Genomic DNA, 23540 nt, shown 5'->3' with positions numbered 1-23540 from the left:
TAATACTGTTGTCTATGGTAACAATTTTTTTTGGTGTGCAGCAGTGGTCAGGACAAACTTGTGATGTGAAAGTGACCTCTGCTGGAGCACCCAATTGAAACAACTGATTTGTTACTGGAAGTAACAGAAGATTATGCATTAGGGGTGTGTACGTTTTCAGTGCTGCACAATAAATTAGTTAATTACTTAATTAAATATAAGCAATGAATGACATTTACATAGGTTTATAGTTCTATTGGATAGTATTCTTAATTTCTTTTTAATAAACTCTGTTTAATTGTTAAATACTGAAATACAAAGTAGAAAAAAGCAACTATTGAAATAGAAAGAAAGTAGAAAAAACCAAAATAAAACAAAAAAGATTGCTACATTTGAATTAAAAAAAAACATAGTGAAATTAAGCCAATTGTGTATTTTTCTTATCTTGTACAATAAGCAGTTGCTAGGCCCTCTTAGTTGAAGCAAGTGAATGAAGCTGCACAAACAACAGATAAACTCAAGAATGACAAAGAAATAAGAGTATGGGTATCCAGTAGAAGAGTATGGATATCCAGTAAAATGACGTTGACCTTGACATCATCATGACATCATCATGACTTTATACAAATGGCACCAATTGTACATATGCATCATATACAGATGATGTGATGATGCTCATGATGTCATTTGCCCCCTCTTGTCCCCTGCCCCTCAATCTGGAAGAGCTTAATTCTGGTTGAGAAGGCCTCTTAAATTTCTCTATTAGATACACAGCATCATGCAATTCTCTCTCCCTCTCTCTGTCACACATTCACACACACATGCTATGAAACAAGAATTGCTGCTGAGTGGAAGCACCTGACAGCCCTCTCCCGATTTGCAAGTTCAAGGACCTTAGTTGGCTAGATCATCCTGTGTCACACTGTGGCACATCACTCTAGTAATGAAGAAATGGTGGCAGAGGAGGACAGTTCAACAGAGCGGGTAGAAATGATTTGGATGAAGCTCTGAAATTGACTCAGTAGGAATTTAATTAAGCAACTGGAAGGCATAATGAGATAAATCAGCTAATCTGATAGGACTTGACAGGTATGTTTGAACAAGTTCATAAACTAAAATAACTGTCTTCTCAAGTCTCAGAGATAATATAAACTTTTGCAATTCTTACTAATTCAGCCAAATACATTAAGATTGAATTAGAAGAATCTATAGAAGTATGAGAATTGACAATAAATTTTCAAAATTAATTAATTTTGAAAAATTATTAATTAATGTTCTTTCATACTTTTTCTAAAATACATAGAAAGATATCTAGTATTTTAAATATACTGGTGGAACACAAACACTTCATATATCTAGGAATTAATATAAATATAATATAATTATAATATATAATGAATATATTGTATTAATATAATATTAATATAATCATTAACAAATGTTTAATAATAATTATATTCAAATATGAAAGGATATAAAGGAATGAAATCATGGAATAAGAAATATTTAAATATATTGGGTCCAACTGAAGCAGTTAAAATTATGTCTCTTTTGAAATTATTTTTTATTTCAAATTCTTCCAGCAGATGTTCAGGTGAAATATTAATGCTATGGCAAAGTAAAATTGAAAAAATGTTTCAATAAATTAATAAAAATATATTATATAGACCCCAGAAACAGGGAGAATGGAGAGTTCCATTTCTAGAGTTATGTTATCAAGAAGCACATTTGGGACATATCATTCACTTTATATTGGAAGACCCAACAAGACAGTGGATTCAGCTGGAAAACATACAGAGGCAGATAGAACCACAGATTACAAGTGTTTTTCTTCCAAAAGAATTGATAAAAACGGATGATATAAATAAAATGCTCACAAAAATTATGTTTCAGGTTTGGTAAAAATGATGTGCAGCATTGATAGTTTCTTCCTCAACGCTTTTAATGGGATACCCAGGATTCTATAATGAAGATAAGTCAGCACAATTGAAGCCCTGGAGAGATCTCATCCACTACAAAGAAACTTCGACAATAATAAGACACTACATAGTAAAGACAAGATTGAATTACAAACAGGTTGCCATGCATATTGGCTAACCTGGCTCCAACTTAAATCCGTTCTGAATAGAAAGAATATAAAGGAATCAGCATCACATCTATTTTTGAGAAATTAACAATTAATTATCTTTCCCAATTTAAAGGAACAATCTCAACAAATTATAGGTTATTATTGGAATTGGAATTAGGTGACCTTTATTAATAGCTACTCTTCCTGATAACTAGCCTATATACTACTTGCTGAATCAAGAGCTCTTACTTATCTTAAATACCAGCTGCTAAGGAGCAAAAATGGAAAAAGCAATACTTTTTAATTCAACTTCTAGACTTGAAAGAAGCATCTGGTTGACCACTGTTACATATGATGCTGGACTAGATAGGCCTCTGATTAAATCCTGTTAGACTCTATGCATTTAAGATTGTGGGTACTTCCAGACAAGGCTTTTATTATGCAATCACTGTTTCATATTGGAATTGTATGTAGGGTGGAAGGGCCAACATAAAGCTTTCATATACTAGAGACCATTTATCAGATGAGTGAAAAGTACTTTCTGGATACATGTAGGAGATGTGGCTGCAATATTAATTTCACTAAAGAGACTTACAATTTAAGAATAATATTTTATTTGGATTGGTGCTTTCCATTTTGACCTACCTTCTAATACTGATGAAACTGCCATGTTCAGAACCTCTCTTGTCATTGTCTTGGTCAAGAACAACATTCCTTTAACCTCATTTGATGGACAACTATTGTATGTCTTCCTGCTTTCCCCATATTTGGAAAACTGGCAGAAAATCTACATCAGATATATTTCACTGTGATAACTTGCCTTATTGTCATAGTTGAGGATTCGTTTCCTGCTGTGACCTATCTTTTAAAAATCTGGTTAGATGCACTGAGGAGTATTGAGCATATTGTCCTCAGTAATTAAAACAGATCCAAATGTCTGCAGCCTCTTCCCATAACACTGGCCAAAAGAACTTCATGATTTTAGTAGCAAGTCAATATTATTTTCCCTTCCATTCCTTTCCTCTCCCACAACCTGCATATTTTGACATCCTGTGTGATAACTAGAGATCTCAAGAGCTTGGATATTTTTTGTGACCATTGAATTGGCTTAATAAGGATATCACTCTAAAATGTTTGTTTAATTGCAAAAACATTTATCTGAAAAAAATGTTAGCAGTTCATAAAACTGTAGCATATTAGTGTATAAACTCTTTATTGAAACTTATCTTCTTTCTTACATATCATGTTTGGGATAAATAAATACAACTTGACAGTCCTGCAGTGAGTTTGCAACAGAACCCATAGAGGGTTGAAAGAAACCTTGCTTCATTGTAGATTTATATATTTATTTTATCTCACCTTTCTTATACAATCAAATAACATTTGTAGTTTTCCAGATAATGCAAACTTTTCAGCAGGAGTGAAATGCATGTACAACTATGAGAAACTGCACCTACATTAGCCTGCACCTCAAGATGCTGCAGGTTTGAACTTAAATTTGATTAAAAAATCAAGAAGAGAGAACAGAGGAATGTTTTGTTCTGTAAAGATATAAATGATCTGTGGTGTGATGGCGTGTGCATTGGGTGCGCTCATGGGCTCCATCTGACCTGAATGATTTGCCAAAATCTGGCCAATCACAAGCTGGCAGCAAAGATATACAGACGACTTTGTTGCTGAGGTGGTCATCCATAGCCTTAGCACATATATTCGGTTATTATTTATTGCAAACACTTTTAAAGCTATGATCTTAAAAAAAAATAAAAAAAAAAGCAACATTTAAGACAATCCATCAGGTCAGAGGGCAGGTCTTGACCGCCAGGATAAGACTGGAGTTTCCAAACAGCCAGAAGGCCTCCTAAGAGATAAGACAGTATGAAAAATAGGCCATGGCAGAGTTCGGAAGCTAAGCTAGGGAAAGTTAGTTTAAGAACCACTTTCCTAGGAAAGATCAGAGGTCAGGTTTTAAAAGAGCAGCCTCAAGGGGGACATAGAGAATAGCAGTGAAAGGCTTTTGTGATTGGTTGGTGAGTCACTTTTTATTAGCCAATAGGCAATAGGCCCTGCAAAAGGTTGGTTTCGTCACATTTGCGCAGCGTGCGTTGGAAAACCGGAGGCGGGGTTCTAGTCGAAGAGGGCGCAGAGCATTTGGAGAACTGACGGATAGGTTATCCAATAAAAATGAGGACCAATAGAAAGCTAGGAATGTATCAGCATGCGATTGGTTTAGCTTCCTCGGAGGTGGACCGTGGACGACACGGTTGCTATGACGGCAGAATGCCCACCTTCCCGGCGCCGCCATCTTGTTGTTGATTCGAACTGTAGGGAGCAGGTGAGGGAAGTCTTGAAGCCGGCCTGGGGGGACCAAGAGCAGCGCCCCCCGGCCAGGCAGGGGGAAATTTACGTTGGTGAGTTTCGGCTCCTTCTCCTTGTAGGAAGCGATCTGGGCTGAAAGAGAGAGCGCCTCTTCCGAATTGGATGTGGGAGGGATCGGGCAGTGAATGATTGTTCAAAAGGGAAAGGTAAGGCCGGTTCGGGGGCGCCGAGGGGCGGAACACCGAAGCCACCTGGCTCAGGGCTGCTGTTGAGGAGGCTCGTGAGAGAGAACAAATGCTCTCACGACAGGTCTTCAGAAGCTACTCAAAAGAAGTCTCTGGTACAGGTGGCTGTTGAGCAGCCTTCCCCGTTTGGCGCCCTCTAGCTGAGTTTACTGAGCTTCACGTGAGAGCCCATCATCCCCGACCAGCACCCTGCTGGTCGGGTGATGGGATATAATCCAACCAGTAGAGAGGGCGCCAGGTTGGGGAAAGCTGTGGTAGGAGCTAGAGAAGTTGTGGTTTTCTTCTCGACCGATTTCTGAGCTCTCAGAGCGCCGCCCTTTTTCTCGATGGAGCCTGGCTGTGAGATTCACTGGCTCATTTTGGACGGGGGCTTGAAAGGAATTATACAGGCAGATGTTCGTGACATCTGCCGGCTGAAACGTGCTTGTGGGGGGAGAGTGCTGAGGCTAGAGAAACTTTTGCTTAGAAGGAACCCGGGATGTGCTGTACGCCATAAACTTTCTCCCATCCCCCAGAAGGACTAGCAATGACAGGATAAGTTTTAAAGTTGTCTAAATTTATTGAGAAAACTGTGTTGGTTTTTGGCAGGAGACTAGTGCTTGGAACTTCCATTCTAACAAAGCATATTGGCCCCAATCCAGAACGTTGTGGGAATAGCAAAAAGCTTTTTCTCTGTAGGCAGTGAACATTTTACAGTTGAATTAGGCTGACTCTTGTTTATGTAACAGCTCTCTATGGGGAATTAGTACTGAACTGTGGTGAATTGGACAAAGAATAACTTTACTGATTGCCTTTTAATATTACAAACCTTCTTTCCACGGATATGTTAATTGTTTTAACATTATCCAAATGCTTATTGTTTTCATCTGCCAACTTGAAACAAGTTTCAAGTATTTATAAAGTGTAGATGATTCTTCATTAAAACAATTTCACATAATGTTGACATTAACTTAGCACCTTTGTTACAAAGAGCAAGTTTGCAAATCTGTGTGCCTGAAATCAGCTAATTTTTGCCATTGAAGCAAAAAAGCGCCTAGAGCTATTTTTAATAAGCAGCATCTGTTAAAATTGCATACATATACATTTATTGATGCACTTGGTAAATGATCTTGTCAGGAATCTCACTCCGCTAACTGAACATCATTTTTAAAGAGTCAAGTAATTAGCAGTGAGGAAATATTGATATAAATATTATTATTAGATTTTTATCCCACCTTTATTGCTAGAAATAAGTTCTCATTGCTCAAAGTGCTGCTCTTATTACAATATTTAGGTAAATGGGAAATGCTTTCAGTTCTTACTTAAAATTCACTTGTTACTGTCCCCTAGAATATGTTAGGTTCATAATTTGTTCAAGAATCTAGGTTTAATTATATGAATGCCTTTCACTTGTGATCTGGTAATGCTATGGTTCCCTTGAGACTGAAGACGGGTTTGAAATTTCAGGTGACACAGATCTACATGCAGTTAGTATTTGTGATTTGCTACATAATCTTTGGCCCTTATTTTGGATTCTTGAGAGTATGTTATGTGTTTATGCATCTGTGGTACTACTTTCCTGGTATATTTCAAGGAATTTCTACTCTGTAGCCTCCTAAATGGGTAGGAGGCTAAATGCCATCAAGTCGGGTTCAGTTCGTGGTCATCTTGACCTGTCCTCCCTTTGATCCAGTCCATCTACCTTATCTGTTATTTCCCTTTTCTGCTTCCTTTGGCCTTGGATTCAGCTAACTAATGGAACTACAACGAACTGTCTTATCTCAATAGGAATTTTCTTTAAAATACAAGTAGCAGTTTTAGAGAGACAATTTTTGTTTGATTCCTTGCAGGAACATAAAGAGTTGGCTTACATTTTCTTCACTGTCCTTAGACTGCTAGGCTTCCCTGTAGCTGGTGTCTATGGGACAAAAAATGCAATTAATAATATGACTTGTTTGACCTCAGTTTTATTTTTAAAAGTATCCTTTTAACTACATCTGCTTTTAGCAGCAATCATTGCTCACCAGTGGAAATATCTGGATAATCTTTTGCTTGGATAAGATTTGGTTGATTGCCCTGCTTGGGAAGGTCTCTTATAAAATTAATATATTTAAAAAACAAAGTGAATTGTCATTATTTTATCAAGATAGGGGAGATTTTATGTGTTTTATAGTTATGTATAGACCTGATTTAATTGACCTGATACAGGATTGTTTAAAGTAGAAGCTATTGTGTGTAATAGATTGTGATGTAAAGGAAATGTATTTAATATATATTTGTTACAGCATATTCAAATGGTAAAATACATCAAGTTTGGCCTTTTTTGATCAACCTCAAATTTAAACTCTTGGAAGCTTGTTAGAGCCTGAGAACATTTCTCAGAAGCATATCAGTTTGGCTGGCTTTGGAAAACCTTGGATGGTTGAGAGATTGATTGACCTCTTCCAGTTTTAGATAAATCATATCTTAATTGCACTGTTTGCTTGAGTCCCTGCCAGTTAACTTCTTAACATTTTGATAGATTCCTTAAGATGAAAGATCAGATGAAAGGTGAATTTTCCTGTAAATGAAAGGTGAGGCTGAAATAATTAAAATTTATTCGACACTTTCATTTTCTGTGCTTAGCTTTAAACATTGGTTCCTATACCTGCTTGCACTCCTACAACTAGCCTAACATGTTTTCAGTATTCCCCTGTTCCTTCTGCAGACTTTTGATTTAAATATGCCTGAAAGAGTCTGAAGCAGTGACAAACTGGCAGTGCTTACATAGTTTGCATTAGTAGTAATCTAGTCATGGTCTCTCCTCAGATGGAATAATATTCCTATATTTTCTGTATCACATGTATGGAAATTTGAGTCAGTAAAGAGTGCAGTGATTGGTACAGAATTTTGACTAGTGGTTCTTATCTTGCCTATTAGGTCAGTTTTAAAAGAAATGTACTGATGTACTTCTTTATTTCTGACCCCAGTCCTAAATGATAGTAACATCCTAAACAGTTGGGTCCAAATACAGTACCTGCAAGTACCAATTCTTATATTAATCTGCCTGTACTTTAGGATTATCTGCCAAACTGTTTGGGTGTTTCTTTTGTTAACAGAAGTTGATATCAATGAGTTTTAATTTGGAAACTTGCACTAAGTGGGGGGTGGACTTTATAGATTAAATGACTCCTTACAGTGCTAGATTTTTGGCAGTGGCATGCCAGCTCTGAAATGACTTTTTCCAAAAATGTTTGCTAGTGTAAATGTTACATTGCATTTTTATTCACCAAGGCATATAAATTAGTCTGTTAGTCTGTGTTGAGATTGCATCTACAGTATTGCTTTTATCTTTGATCACAGTGCCATTGAACATTCCTTATATTGTATTATGATATACAAATTATGTAATGAAAATGCCCAAATTTTTGAAATAAGTACAGTGGTACCTCTAGTTATGAACTTAATCCATTCCGTGACTCTGGTTGCAACTCGAGTTGGTTTCAAGTCGAGGTAAAGTTTCCCATAAGGTTCAATGTAAATACGGTTAATCCACCCTCTGAATTTGGTCGCACCCCAAGGTAAATTTCCCCCATAAGGTTCAATGAAAATACGGCTAAACAGTTCTGAAACATAAGCATTTTATTTTTAAACCTCAAAAGCCTTCCAAACGCCACAAAACACACCACAAGCCTCACCAAACGTCTCCTTGCTACCGTGATCTCGCCCACAGGAAGCCGCGACCACGTGGCAGCAGGGAAAATGGCCGTGGATCCAGTTCGTAAGTAGAGGCGGAGTTCACAAGTAGAGGTAAATTTTTGGGGCCGGAGCTGGTCGTATCTTGAAAAATTCGTAAGGGGCGTTCGTAACTAGAGGTACCACTGTATAAGTAGTAAGGTTACCTTGCCATGGTGGCTCTATATTAGTTTCAGTATGGGTATTCCTATGGAACTCTGCTGAAGCCTGATTTTCCAAGCAATGCATGCCATTCTTATTTGGAAAAATATTTGATGGCAAATGAACATGGTGTTACTTCATATTGTTTGGGTTATTTTCAGCTTTCTTTTTAACTTCTAGAGAGAGGTCTAACTTTTCTGTCTGTGACCTCAGAAGTTAGAAACAGAATTTATACCATAGAATATTTTTTGAGATGCGAGGACTATTATAATGTTTGAGAATAAAGCTTTCAGCATTTATTTGTGCACATAAAAAATGTTAAAGCCTGTGCTTTTCTGCTGCTGCTTCTCATTACTTTGGCAGTAAAGAACTCAGTATATAATGCAAATATAAAAGGTGAATAATACAGCATTTTTTTTTACTTTTCTATGGAAAGACAGAACAGGAAGAATAAGTTTCATTCCTGTTAGGTATTATGCCAAATCACTAGGATGGCCCTTGGGCAAATGTGAATGTTTCTGTGTACTTGTTTGGCTATGCAGTGTCTCCATGATGTTTCATTATAACCTTTCATTTACAGTATAGAGTAAGAATACCATAAGGACTTGTGTTCATACTTGCAGCATTTGGATTAGATTGGGGAAAGTCTATAAAATATTTACTCTTGGCTAGTTCAGGAAGAGTTGACGTAGTGACATGTAGTATGAGGAGACTGGGCAGAAGGAGGAGCTGAGGAACAAGGAAGTCTCAGAAACTGTAGCTCAAAATTTAGGATTTGACTTACATAAACCTTATTTAGGTAAGTGCTGAGATAGTATCTGTGCTCTGTCTGACTTTCAGTGTTATTTAAGATACAGCTTTTGTCTTCTAAGATATATTATTGTTAGTAATACAAGTGGAAAGCAAGAATGGCTTACTAAGTTATTAGTTATTAGTCTTTTTGGCCCGTGGGACACTTGGCCTTTTCATGATAAAAGGGGTAGAAAACAGTGGCACTGTTTCTCCAGTTTATAAACTGCAACAGGATCTTGCTTTCAATAACTGACAATGAGTCCTGGAATAGTATATAAACCAGCCAGTCTGCAATTGCATTTTGTCCGGTTCTGTTTTTATTTGGTAAGCAAAGGAGTGCCAGATTATATGGCTTTGTTGTACCGTGATTGATGTTAACTTTTTGAACGAAGACTATTTCTAGACTGTGGTTTTGATTATCATATTATTACCATATCACTGTCAGTAATTTTAATGAAGATGTCTTACAAATAGTTAAATAGAACCAGCTTCCTGTAGCCATCTAACTGTGCAGTCATCTCATTATGGTAGTGATATAACTGCAATAAAAGAAGAGCAGCATTGCGACAGCTATGTTTATACCTGTGTATGCTTTCAGCTCCTGAAAGAGAGAATGCCACAGTACAAAGTGCTACATATGTTCTCTGATTCCTCAAGATTAGTAGAAATAATGCTATGCTACCATTCCAGCAGCAGGCTTGTTTATCTACCTGCTAGGGATAGCAATGATTGATTGTTGTCCCAGGCAAGCAGGGTATATCAGATGGAAATTGTAAATATATTGGAAAAAAGGCTATATATTTATCATCATGTGTCTCTTTGCCCAGTATGGTTTATCTGAAAGCTCTGATGTACTTTCCTGGAAATAATGGTTCAGTTGTCCCTCGGAGTTGCTACTTGCAAGATTGAATTAATGTGTTTGCAACTGCCCATAATCATCTACTATATGCAAAAGAATTCCAATAGCTTGTGTTAAATGTATGTAGTTTTTTCTGTTGCACTATAGTTTAGATATGAAGTTTCCAATATTGATTTGTCAGGCTGATTTGATGACACAGAATATCAGTTGTTCAGGAGCTGAATAACTTTCAGCCCATTTTCTTTGAATTATGTGTTTGTCTAGGACTAAAATCCACAAAGGAGACATAAGGTGTTAGCATGAGAAAAAGAAGCAAAGAGAAAAGAAAGAAGAAAAAAGGGATCATAGAGGTTAGAAAAATGAACTGAGAGAATATGGGAAGAAGAATGGGTGGCTTAAAGAAAAGGATAGCAGAAAAAAGAGGCAAGAAGGGGCTAGATAGAGGCACAAAGTTAGGGGGAGGCTGTATACTATTGAGAGACAATGGGCTATAGTAGAGGATCAGGGAGAGAGTGGTGAGGGGGAGGATGATTTAGAAGGAGGTGCTTGTTGTAGAGTTTAAATCAGGGTTGGGTAACTTGTGACCCTCCAGATGCTTTCAGCAGCCTCAGCTAACATCACTAGTGGAGAAAGATGTTGGGAGTTGTATATCAGCATAATCTGAAGGACCACAAGTTGCCTTTTCCTAGTCTAAACCCTCAGAAGGGAATGTTAGATGGACTGAGTTACAGTGGCGATGAGTACACCATTGGGAGACTTGAAAAAACAGGTTAGGAATAGATCATCATGGAGAAGATTTGTTTATGTGGTCGCTAGGAGTTGAAAATGATGGCACATAAGAAATCAATCAATCAGTAAAATGTCACTATAAAATTATGATGTGGAACCTTATGTGAGAAATGAATACTGTACTAGGAAATGGTATATTTGACGAAAGGAAGAAGTGAATTTCACATTGATTTGTCCAAAAAACTTTGGTTATTGAGCAAATTAGAAAAGTATAATAACAGTAGTAATAGGTCTGTCATTAAAGAACTAAGTTGTTAGTTCAGACTTCTAACATTGAAATACATTTGTGATAATGAAGGTTAGCACAAATAATTTACACATTGCAGAGAAACAGTTGTGTAAACATGTAGAATAATTGGAAACATGTTTTGCATGTATCTTCTTTGTATTGCTACTGATAATTCACCCCCTTTCTCAAGCTGCTAATAATTTGTTTCTGCATCACTGGCATTTGTAAAATCCAGGTAACAAGTTGAAATAATAGACGTGCAAATTATTTTAATCGTTTGGATATAGAAAGATGTTAATTGCTATATTTTGTGCCCTATTCTATAGCTGTGTGTATTTTATTATGCTATAAAGATGCAGCAATAATTACAGAAAGATTTTAACAAAAGGCAATAGCTTAACATGACTGAGAAAATTGAAACTAATGATAAAATGAACAAATGATATGTACATCTAGTCACTTTCATTCCTATCTGGGGGAATTTTTGCTGTGACCCCAAATATAGCAATTTGTCCAACTCTTGAGCAAAATCAAGTGAGGAACATTGGAAGTAGGTTCTTGCATATGACCCCAAATTCAGGCTTTGATTGGTCCATAGTTCATGCCTCATGGGTCAGGATGTTATCAAATAAAAAGAAAGAGGACACAGTAACAAATAATTGCTGATTGTTTTATAGATGAATTTGCTTCACAGATCCTCAGATTTTAGCTAAAGCTCATTAATCCATCATTGGGTCTAACAGCTATTTCCAGGGTCTGCTTTCTTGCTATTCAGTTTATAAAGACAAAGTGGAACTCTTTTGTAACTGCTGTCTGTTGAAAAATCTGCAACAATCTTTAATCTGCAAATTATGACACTTTTCATAGGTGTCTGGTAGAAGCTAGATGACATCATCATGCTCCAGTCAAATGCATTATCTGTTTGATATTACTGCCCCTCCCTCTATTATTCTGATGCTCCATATCAATTCAAGGTTCAGCTTGCCACCACTTTGAAAAAATAACTGTTTTCATGCTTCCTATGGTGGAGCATACAGGAGATCTTCCTCTGCTACTTGCCAGAGTTACAGTACTGTAGTGCTGTCACAAACTTCCATATTTCTGTCTCCCCAACTACCATTCTGCTGAATTTAGGAAGACTGTTTTTTAATCTCATAACTTGTTCCAAGATAGTATTATAAACTTCTAGTACTTAAACTTTTTGCTTAAATTTCAAGACAGCTTTTCTCCAGTAGGTTCAGTAAATGATTAGGGACTACCTGATTTTTGCAACATGATTGAATTAAACTGGCTAATCTGACAAATAATTTTGAGGCAAAGTTGTTGAGCATGATATAAATATATCAAACTTCAACAATAGGTTTGTTGGAGATTCTATATCACCTCCGTATTAATTTTAAATATAGTATTTTTTTTCATTCATTAAGGGCAGGGTAACTGGACAGAATATTTGAATTGTGGTTCTAATATTTGCACATGGATACCAGTGTCTCCTTATTCAATTTGGTCTTTGCAGTTATATCTTATTTATAGCTCTTAGGTATCTTGTGATTGATCAGTCCTCTCTAAATCTTTCCTACTTATTTCATACCAGCTTTTTGTGCTCTTGAATTTCAGTTTGATATTTCAGGTTCATAATGCTGTTCCATTCATCCTTCAATTTTTTTTACTCTTCTTTCCGTGAATAGTAACTGCTGCCTTGTGTGGTTTATAAAGCCAGTTAGACACTTTCTACTATTTCCGTTGCCTAGATTAATAAAAATACTGATTTTAAACTGGCTATAAATTAACTCTCTCTGGAAGTGAAAAACAGTCTGAAGATTGGCTAAGGTAATCAAGCATTCCAAATGGGTTGTTTATTTATTTAATCAATTTATTTACCACTTCAGTCACCACAGCAACTTCAGTGACATACAGCAATAAATAAATACAATTTAAACAGCAACAGAGAGGGAAAAATTTTTAAAAATGAAAGTGTTAAGAACCCATATTAGGGAAACAACACAGCAATTGCACCAATTACAAGCATTGGCCAGTGAATGTCGTTCAGCCCCTGCCCCATGGCATGTTGAAAGATCCAAGTTTTCAAGAGTTTCCTAAGGGACAGCAGTCAGAGCCACATAGACTTTGAGGGGAATGCTGTTTGAGAGGACAGATGCAGTCACAGAAAAATACCATCTTCAAGGTCTCATAAGATGGCATTGCTTTCATGAAGGGACATGGAGCAGACCAGCCTTGCCTGCTCCAGATCTTACTGGAGACAATAAGAAAAGGTGGTCCTGTGGATATACAGGTCTTTACCAATGAAGGACTTTATAAATGACACCAGCGTGTTAAATTGCACCTGGAAGCCAACTTGTATAGCTTGTGGTGTCATATGAATGAAATGTTGTGCATTCATCACTACTTGAATTGCTGCATTCTTAACGACCGCTAGTTTCCGAGTGGTATTTAAAGGTAGTTCCATGTTGACAGTATGTCTCTTTCAAGGCAGTGGGAAAATTCTCCTCTTCAAGGATGAACTTAGCATTCTTTGAGCCCACCTACAAATCACCTCCCAGTCCTTAATCTACCAGGAGGGACATGGTTTCAACATATAGGTGGCAGTATTGACAGAGCACTGTCCACTTCCTTGAGACTCACAGGCTTAAGGTTCTTCCAGATATCTTAAAAAGGGCTGCTGGTTGGCAATTTGTGGACACAATAGCAGTGGAAAAACAGCTAAATTTACCACTCTTATTGCTAGAGTGTGGGATAAATGGACTCATACATGTATTTATTTGGACTTGTTCTTTATCTTTCTCCAGCAGTGCTCTAATGTCTCTTCTGCTGCTATATTTTCTGGAGTTCCTCAGAGAACCAAGGAGTCCCCCAGGATTAGCATCCAAAGAGAGGCCATTCAGGTGCAGTTTTATCCAAGGCTGTTGTCACCCTCTTGTTCCAGGAGGTGATGACAGCCTTAGTCACACTTATCACCAGAGCCTCAGGAAACCCCCAAGCACTCACTGGAAACCAGTTAGGTCTATCAGATGCCTAGAGTGGATTGATCAAATGGGCACATTTTTCCTGGAGCACCAGAAAGCTCCAAAACAATCAGAGAGTGATCTGACCATGGCAAGAGACAGATGTTAATGTCTCCCAATATTGCAAATGTAATGTTTTGGCCCCTCAGTATCAGCTCCACTAGGTAGACCAGAGCAGCACAGAAAAGAAAAAACTTGCACAGGAAGACTAGAACTATACTTTATTGAGGTAGGTTATAATAACAGAATCTTGCAAGTCTCATTGTGCTTTAACTTCTCTCCTTCTACTCCAGTGAATTAAGGAGGGTTTGCCTGAGCCACTTCCAAATATTATCTTGCTTCCTAGGACTTAAAGAATGTTTCAGCCCTTATTGCCTAGGTAATGGTTCTTGCATATTTCTCTCAAGGTGATGTGGGTCAGATTCATGGTTGTGATGGCCATCAACTCCCAAGCCACTTCCACTCCCTCACAAAGAGAGGGCAGGTAAATTATCTCAGAACTATTAATCTAGCAACCTTCACCACCAACCTGACAATAATGTCGAGCGGCTCAGGCAGGGAAGCCACTGTGCGGGAGTGAGGTCAGTGCAGCATTAGACACAATCCCAATTATTCTCTAGAGGCCAGCTTCACAAACAGGGTCTCACATCTAATTCTCTGCAGAGCAATGCCTCTGAAAGACACAAGGGCCTGAATAACAATAGCCACTCTTCTCCCCCTTTCTTGTGGTTGCAACTAATGCCACATCCAAAATAGGATGGGCACAACTCTGAGAGGGGAACCCCACTCGGCAACCAGGTCTGAGTGATATAAGACTGCCCTCTCATCCACAATAATATCATGGATAAGCAGGGCTTGTTACAGGAAGATGTGGTGGTAAGCAGCAGCCAGAGACCAAAACCACTGAGAATCCAGTGACCTGGTACCTAGAATGAGCAGAGGGGGCTAGAGGTGGAAAATGGTATGACATACCAAGTCCCCCTTCTCTGAGGGTGGCCCACTCCATATGTCTCACCTGATTTAAGGTTGCTTCTTTAATTTAGTGCCATTTCCCAGCAAGAAATACTAAGGATCAGATTGTAAGCTCTTTCAGTTTAAGCAAATAAAAAGCTGCCAAGGAAAATATATTTCTGACTGTTATGTAGATAAATCATATGAAATTAACTGTTATATCCTTTTCTGCATCATTTTCCAAAACTGTTCTTCAAGCAAGTTGGTTTACTTGTTTTTTTTCTCTTAAGATTAATGGGTTAATTGACCTAGCTAGTTCATGAATGGGATTCCCATAAAATTGAAGATATTCACATTGTGTTCATACTTCTCTCTTTATAAATTGATTATATTTATTATATCATATGTGGTGATGACCATTAACTTGGATGTTTTCAAAAGTTATTCTAAATTCATGGAAGACAGATCCATCAAGACTATTAGTCTTGAAGACTCAGTGTTACCTGCAGGTTGGGGCAGCTTGCTTCCAAATATCACTTTGTAGGAGAATAACTGCAGGTGAGTGAGTATGTCTCCTCTCCATCTCTTCTTTGTGAACACCTCAGAGGGAGCTGTTTGGCCACTGTGAGAGACATAATGCACAACTAGAATGGGCTTTGTCCTGATCCAGCAGGGCAATTCTTATGTTTTTAAATTTTAACAAATGGTAACAGTGCCTCAGATCAAGCTTAGTTCCTGGTGACAGCATCCATGCAGCTTTCTTGGCCCAATATGAAAGTGGTTAAAGAATTTGCCATTGTTGTCTTCAGGGATGTCCTCCCCCCCCCCCCCAAATTCCCAATCTAGTTAAAAATCCAGGAATTTCCAGGTATCCCTCACCAAATTATTAGCATGGGCTGAACCTAAGATTCTGAGTAGGTGCTGCTGCTATCTGCTGAGGCAATATATAAATAGTAAACAATAAATTGTTAAAATGGCTAAAAATTAAGCTCATTTCAAAAAGCTTTAATATGGCAAGCTCTAACTGCAGGGTCCTTTTAGTGAGAAAGACAAATCAAGAGGACAAAGATATAGGAACAGAGTTGTTGGAGGAGGGGAAACAATCCATACTAAGAATATCTGAAGGAAAATGAAGTTTTGAAAAACTTTAAAAATATGTTTAGGCCAAGTAGGTTTTGATCCTCTTTGTGGTTTAAACAAAGACAATATGCTTGGGGAAATTAATTCTGGATGAAGAAGTTAACTCCCAAGTGAAGATGAATTCATTACTTTCAGTAGGATTCTAAATCTGGAATAGGGAACTTGTAGCTATCCAAATACAGGTTTCCTATTCCAAGCTAGATTAATGATTTAGAGCAAGGTTTTTCATGCTGTGTTCCATGGAACCCTAAGATTCTACTAGGCTTTGATGGGGTTCCATGAAAGACTAAGGTTAAAAAAAAAATTGCTTAAATGCAGGGGGCTTCCATAGCAATTTTTCTGAAGTACAGTGGAAATGGGGGCACTTGGTCTAATGCTGTAGTCACCATCTTTTGAATCAAAGGTTCTGGGGGGGAAAAACTTCTGTGACCTGAATATGTTTGAGAACCCCTGGTTAGAATATTAATTATAAATAAACAGATTGTCTTTAATTTTAGAATCTTGTAAAGGAAGATTAAACATGTTTGTCATAGCAGTGTTTTTGTTAGTGACCAGAAGTATTGAAGCTTAAACTCATTACTTAATTGGATAATTAAGCAAAATGAAATGGTATATAAAAAGAAAAATAAATGGAAGAGTTCAGTGCCATAAAGAATTCTTTGGCCTGTGCTGGTTCTGCAGTGAATTATATTTGACAAAATTTCCATTTATTTGTATGGCATTCAAAATGTATTTTGCACTACTTGAGTTGTTAACTTGAAAGGAAAACACTTCAAAACATATGTATGAATGGTGAGAACTGGCTCTCTTAAGTAAGGGTTCTTAGCATGCAAATCTAGATATGATTTGTTCAGAGCCCATATCAGTGTGCATTTAATACCCAGGATATATTTAGGGAAAAGGAAGTGTTGTCTACCTGTGCTGTTTTGTTGATTTTGTAAGTCTGGAATCATTTAAACTGCATCTGTTTTATGTTTAGCTAGTCTGATTATTAAGTTTTTCCCCTTTAAGGTTCTAATGATTTTTTGCTGCTTCATCAGATTTTTTAGGTAATGTTGTATAGTTCTCCTTGAGCTATTCCTTCTCCCAATTGTTTGAAGCCAAAACGTTTGGGTTTTTTTAGCATGGCAAGGTCAGTTAAATAAGAACTAGAGCGCCATTCCCCCCTTCGTTTCAAATTGTCTTTGAATTTTTATTCATTATCTCCACTACTGCACGTTTAATGCACTTTAGCTATTGCTTCAATATGAAATATTTCCATGTAAGTGATCATTAAATGTGAATTTCACTTACACGAAATGAACAATTGCAGATGTTTATCTGATGGCTTTTATGTGGCAGTATGATTCAAAAATCAGCCCTTAAATATAAATAGGATTGTGTAACTAGATTAAATACTGAACATGTTATTTTGGCCAAATCTGTCAGTATAACAAAGTAACAAGAATTGTTTGTAAGTGTTTGTATTAATTTGTCCTTGCATAGGGACACATCTTAGCCATATGATCTGAATATTAAAGAGGTTCCCCTCCTGATAGAAATGTAGCACACACTATATTCCATTTTTTAATTATTAAAGAATTGCCATGGGACAAGACTTCTCCCTTGCTCATCTTGAGATATGAAACCACCCCAAAAACAAGAGGCAAACATAGCAAATTAATAGAATCCATGAAATAAATAGAAATTTGCTTCAAGAGTTTTGCCTTCAAACACATGAATCTGTCCCACCCAAAGATGGAACAGACATTGCATATATAGAACTTCTGCCATCATTTATCTTAATAGATTCCCCGTCTGAAGATGAGATTTTTTTATGGTAACCAGAGACATATTTGGGCACCCAGAATGCAGACTTCGTCCCCTAAATTCATTTTAAGCCATAAGCCATCACAATCACATTATTATCTGATCCCATGCAACTCTTCCTAAGTTTAACCAAACAGGATCATTGGACAAATTAGAGCCCTATAGTAGCTGCCTATCTATTTGGCAATTGCCCTAAACTGTAATAATTCTTGCCTGACTCAGTCATTTTCTATTTTAGCTTCTGGTTGTGCTATGGAAAGCATGTCATTGCTATAAAAGGGGAAATAAAGTATTTACCTCTTGGGAAACATGGGCTGTATACTTGTCTCTATTTTGTGCAAAGCAGGATACCATAACATAAGAAATTAAAACAGGAACTTACTCTAGTAGAAAATGTGTGTATGAAATGCATATTGCAAGTTGCTGCTGAAGTATTTTCTTATGAATTCTTTGCCCAAAATAAATCCACTTGCTTGTCTGTTAGTGGAATATGTCTACTAGTAAAGTGGATTCACCCTCTAGCCAGCCCCCTGTATCTTTCCTTCCAGAAGGAAGGATTGGTGAGCATCTGAAAAAGACATGGTTGATGGGTTAGGAGAAAGGAGAGAATGAAAAAACCCTTCACACAGGTGGAAGTTTTCTTATACAACATGTATTTTTTTACTTGATAATATAAATTAATATCCTCAAAACATTGTCTCTTTCTAGTTAATTAGCGTTTTTAATAGCTTCAGCTAACATGCAAGAGTTTCATCTTTAAGCATTTTAGGAAAAATACCATTAAGACTGGATTCTTCAAAACACTTTATTCAAATAATTGCTTTTTAAAATGGTGAGTTCAACCTTCACATGAACAGAAGGATATTTTTTTGAGTAAAATAAATACATAGGATAAAATGGAAGAATCCCTCACCTGCTTCTTGTAGTTTAATACTTTAATTGTGATTGTTTGATTAAAAATATAACTGCTCTAAATAATACATAACAACTTTTTCCTGCTTCAGTCACAAACTTCTTGAGCAGCTGTTGTAGATCACTGATAAACAATTATAGAGTAGTCCAATTGCTTTTTATATGTCTTCAGATGGATCACCAGAATTGAATGCTGGATGGGGATCTCATTTCAGCCATCTTTTTATTAACAGTGATAGATGGATCACATCAGCCTTTATGTTCTCTTTTGTGACATTGTTTCAGTAGAAATGTGTTTCATTTTTATTTGGGTGGTTGAGGCTTTTCTATACACTATGCTGAATTATATTTTCATTAGAAGTGAAATCTAGGCAAGGTAATCCGCATATGCCTAGGCCAAAAGCAGTTTATCAATTTTTTAAAAATGTACAGTACATGTGGTACAAAATATATCAGCTTGCTTTGCAATTGATCATTCATTCTAGTGTCATATCTTGATCATGGGTGATACATTCCTTAAAGTATAAGAAAACAAAACTACCATAATTCTTTTATTCAGTATAATCTGCATCAGTATTAGTGCTGTCTTTGAAAATAGGAAGAATATAAGTAAACCAAAAGAGGACAGAGAAAGACTTAATAACTAGTTATCTTAATAAATAGTTATATGTAACTATTTTTTGGATTTTAGAGGTTGCTATATAAGGCTATGTTATAGATTTGAGAGAGAAATTAACTCTCCGAACCAACAGACTTATTTTTCCCAGAATACTCGTGAAATAAAGAATTTTGCTAAGCTAGCACTAATAAAGTTCAATCTCTAAACACACTCTAGGCTATACAGCTGGAGATTTTAAGGCATTCTTTAAAGGAATTCTCCCTTCAATCTAGTTGGGGCAGAGAGATGAGCAAATAAAAGGAAAGTTGGTTTTAGTATTTTTGCCCAAAGCTAGAAACACAGAACTTAACAAAACTTGTAAAAAAATTATGAATCCAAAGGTTTAGTCGTGCAGTCATTCACACTTGCAGTTGAGAAAAGTTTTAGAAATGCAGCCAAATATCTGGTGTATAATGTTTTTCTAAAAAAGGGGTAAAAGAGGAAAAACAAACAATGGCAGCTTTCATACACAGAACTCCAAATAAAATCAACGAAGTCAATCCAATTTAGGGACCATTATATTTTGACATCCTCCTTAAATGTTAAGTAATCTTCCAATGAGAGTAAAACCTCACTTTTTAATATGAATTGAGATTAGTGAAAGCCAGCCTGTCAGTGAGACTATTTTGTTAAAAAAAAAAAAAAAAAGGAATACATTCTGTTTCTGATGTTAGAGATCTAGTCTGTAAATCAGAACGCTATGGGTTGGTTGGATCCACGTTTCCAGTGCCCATAAGCTATAATGGTAAAAGAGTTGCCCAGTTTACAACTGTTAAGTGCAAAAGACCTTAACTACTGGGTGTACTGTACAATTTAGAACAGATAATAGACTCCTGCCTATTCAGACTCCTTGACATGGGGCCAATTCATCAGATGCAGTTGGGGCAATTGTTGCAGCAAAATACAGAGGTTTATTACATTGCTGCTGACCAAGCTTCGTGGCATCTTTTCTCTCTTTTGCAGGCGGTTGGCACCTAATCACTTACTGGTCTAACTGAGGGGTGATAATTTTCTCTTTGAGAAACTGCTCCTTCCACCCCATGCAGCTGTCCCCATGCCCCAAGTGTGTGACTTGTGCCCTACGCAATGTGTGTTTGTCAAACCATGGAGGTGGGGAAGCATGGCAAGAACGCAACCCACACAGGAGGCCGAGGGGTCCTGTTGGAGCCTTTCATCCATCAGGTGGGCGGCCACAGCAGCATGATGCGCTACGATGACCATACTGTGTGCAAACCTCTCATAACCAGAGAACAGCGCTTTTATGAATCTTTGCCTCCAGAAATGAAGGAATTCACACCTGAGTATAAAGGTGAGTATCCCAACACCTTGAAAAACACCCAAAGATAAAAACAACAGAATTTGTGAGCTGCCCAGGGGTATGTTGCATAAGATGGGCAGCTATAGAAATCTTTTAAATAAAGAAATGAAATGAAAAATGGATTTTTACTTTTTTTAATTTGCCTTTTTAGGAATTATATTTACAGCTTCTTTTAAATGATTGGTTTTGATTCATTAGTCTACAGTTATAGATGGATATCATTTAAAAGAATTAAGAGTTTTACAATGCATATAAAAATTCATTGATTTTTTCCCTCTGGTAGAAAACTAAAATAAGCATAAGAATTAGTATGAATAAGCTATTTGATGATAGTTATTTGAGCATATTATGGCAAAAATATCCAGTAAACTTCCATAATTAATTGAAGTAGTTTGCCAAATGTTTCTGCTCTGCTATCAAATAAAATGATCAAATAATTACTCATTTTTTGCTGAAAATCAGTAAAAACTCTTAAAATGGATGGAGTGTACCTACCTGTTCAAAATGAAACATATATCAGCTCTGATTAATATGCATTATGGCTATATTAAACAACATGCCTACATTTGTATTAGGAAGTGATGATTAATTAGATCTTTCTGATGAATTGAATTTAGTCATTCTAGTTAAAATCATGATTTTAACAGGCCTGAGTGTATCAAATCTGTTCTCCTTCAAAGTATTGAAAGTATGGTCTGAGTTTGTGGGCAAGATACACATAAAATCTTTCTATGAATTTTCAGATAATGCATTATCATGAAAAATTGCTGAATTCCATTCCCTGAACCAAGTGGAACATTGCAGGGACTAGAAAAGCTGCTAATCCAATTCATTTAAACTTTCAGGAAAAATCAGTTCTGGCAAATCCAAAACAACAAAAATGGAGCTTCATCTCTGGGTATTACTTACTTACAAATATAGATGAGACTTTACAGCTACAAATGTGAAAGCCTGGAAGAGAATGAGTGAAAAGACATCCCCCACACACATTCATCAATCTTCAGATCTCTCTACATAGTGCATCAGATTTTTTAAAATACACACCGTATTACAGCAAATGAGGAGAATGAATGGGTCAGATTTTCATTCAATGAAATTCATTCAATTCAGAATAGGAATAGCTTTTCTTATTAAAACTGTTGGGAAAATATTTAACAAGGCAAAGCCTGAATTTTTGCTGATTTAGCAAAACATGTAACCAGATTTGGTTACTACTGAAATTGTCTTTATTTCCAACAAGAAACTTGGAGTCATTCCACATTAATATTAAGTTTGGCGTGCAAGTTGAGAATATGCCAGCAAATGGACAGGAATGACTTATGGAAGGCATTATCTGTGCACAAACTCTGTAATTAATAACTAGAGCTGAATCTGTACTAGATATACTGAAATATTTATTGTACCTTCATAGAACAGACTCCAAAGTACATTTAGTTGCTGTTACGGTGTATCATTAGTATGTAAACTGCTACCCTATATTTTCTCCTAGTATCTGAAAAACACACTTATGCCACTCTGGAATTTGAAAACTAGTCCTTTAAATATATACTCTCAGCCTCATTATGTTTACCTCTGTAACAAAGTTTTAGCTGTACATATTTATTGTTGCGTTAGGTGGATCAGAGTAGGCCAATGTTTATTGTGGGCAGTGTTTCTCTGGGTGGGAAAGCTGGATATAAGTTGGATGATGATGACTTGTGTCTGTTATCCCACATATTGATTCCTTCACAAGTAATCAAGCTTGATAATAAGGTTGGTATCATCTGGCGGAAGAGATTTCACTGTTGTAGAATATATGCTGGGCTATAGACTTTTATCTGTTACATATCTGTTGCCTGCCAAATCAAAAGGAATTTTGTGTGGAATTTCTCTCTTTTTTGCATATAAATTCCTTTTTTCATTGGTCAGTTTTTCCCACAATAATTCAACAGTTGGTAGCTCTTCAAGCTAAACTGTCCCATTCATGGTACAACAAATGCTTTTTACAAGGGTAGGCAGACTTTAGGCTTGATTTGATCCAATTTGACTAATTGGAGCCCAGTGCAAAATATACATGTTTAATAAGAAAGAATTCTGCAATTTAGTTGGCAGAACTTAATGCAGATAATAGTTATTTCACCCCCAAATTTATTGCCTATTATCCCAGACTTTCATATCAGCAGTATAATCTAGGACAGAGATCCCCAGACTCTTCATGAAGTTTCAGGTTGTTCATTGACCCCCAAACATTTATTATATGAAAATAATTTAATAAATACTACTTTAACTAATAGTACTATAATGATGATGATGGTGGTGGTGATGATGATGATGATGATGATGATTAGACAACTCAAGGCCGCTGTCACTGGTGGCTGACCATCCAACCCTGGATAACACTGTCTTGCCACTAGCCACCTCATCTTCAGGACTAAGGACTGGCATGGAGCTCTATAGAGACCTGAAAAGATTAACTGACTCCAATTGACCTTCCATCATTTATTGACCAACTACTGACCCCCAGCCATTTACTGACCCCCTTCTGATCCCCAGCCATTTATCAACCTCTTGGATAGTCCCATTGACCCTTGGGGGTCAATACTGATCACTTTGGGGAA

General features: G+C 36.8%; 1 protein-coding gene across 4 annotated transcripts in view; it reads left to right on the top strand.

The window, feature by feature from the left end:
- The first annotated feature begins 4320 nt into the window (after positions 1-4320).
- The window catches only part of IP6K1 (inositol hexakisphosphate kinase 1), a 28529-nt gene continuing 9309 nt past the window's right edge, over positions 4321-23540 (top strand). Inside the window, exons 1-2 of one of the 4 annotated variants that reach the window (XM_025166774.2) lie at positions 4321-4379; positions 20589-20934. In XM_025166774.2, coding sequence (XP_025022542.1) covers positions 20712-20934 — 223 coding nt within the window. In that variant the 5' untranslated portion in view covers positions 4321-4379; positions 20589-20711. Of the gene's footprint in view, positions 4570-7061; positions 7161-20588; positions 20935-23540 lie in introns of those variants that run through there. The other 3 variants (XM_007428408.4, XM_025166776.2, XM_025166775.2) reach the window with 3 other exon arrangements.

Source organism: Python bivittatus, unplaced genomic scaffold, assembly GCF_059951505.1.
Source record: "Python bivittatus isolate LINGU-HERP-01145 unplaced genomic scaffold, Pbiv_v1 ctg000080_np1212, whole genome shotgun sequence".
Classification (NCBI taxonomy): Eukaryota; Metazoa; Chordata; class Lepidosauria; order Squamata; family Pythonidae; genus Python; species Python bivittatus.
The sequence above is the reverse complement of the archived record's forward strand: the minus strand, read 5'-3'. Positions and strand labels throughout refer to the sequence as shown.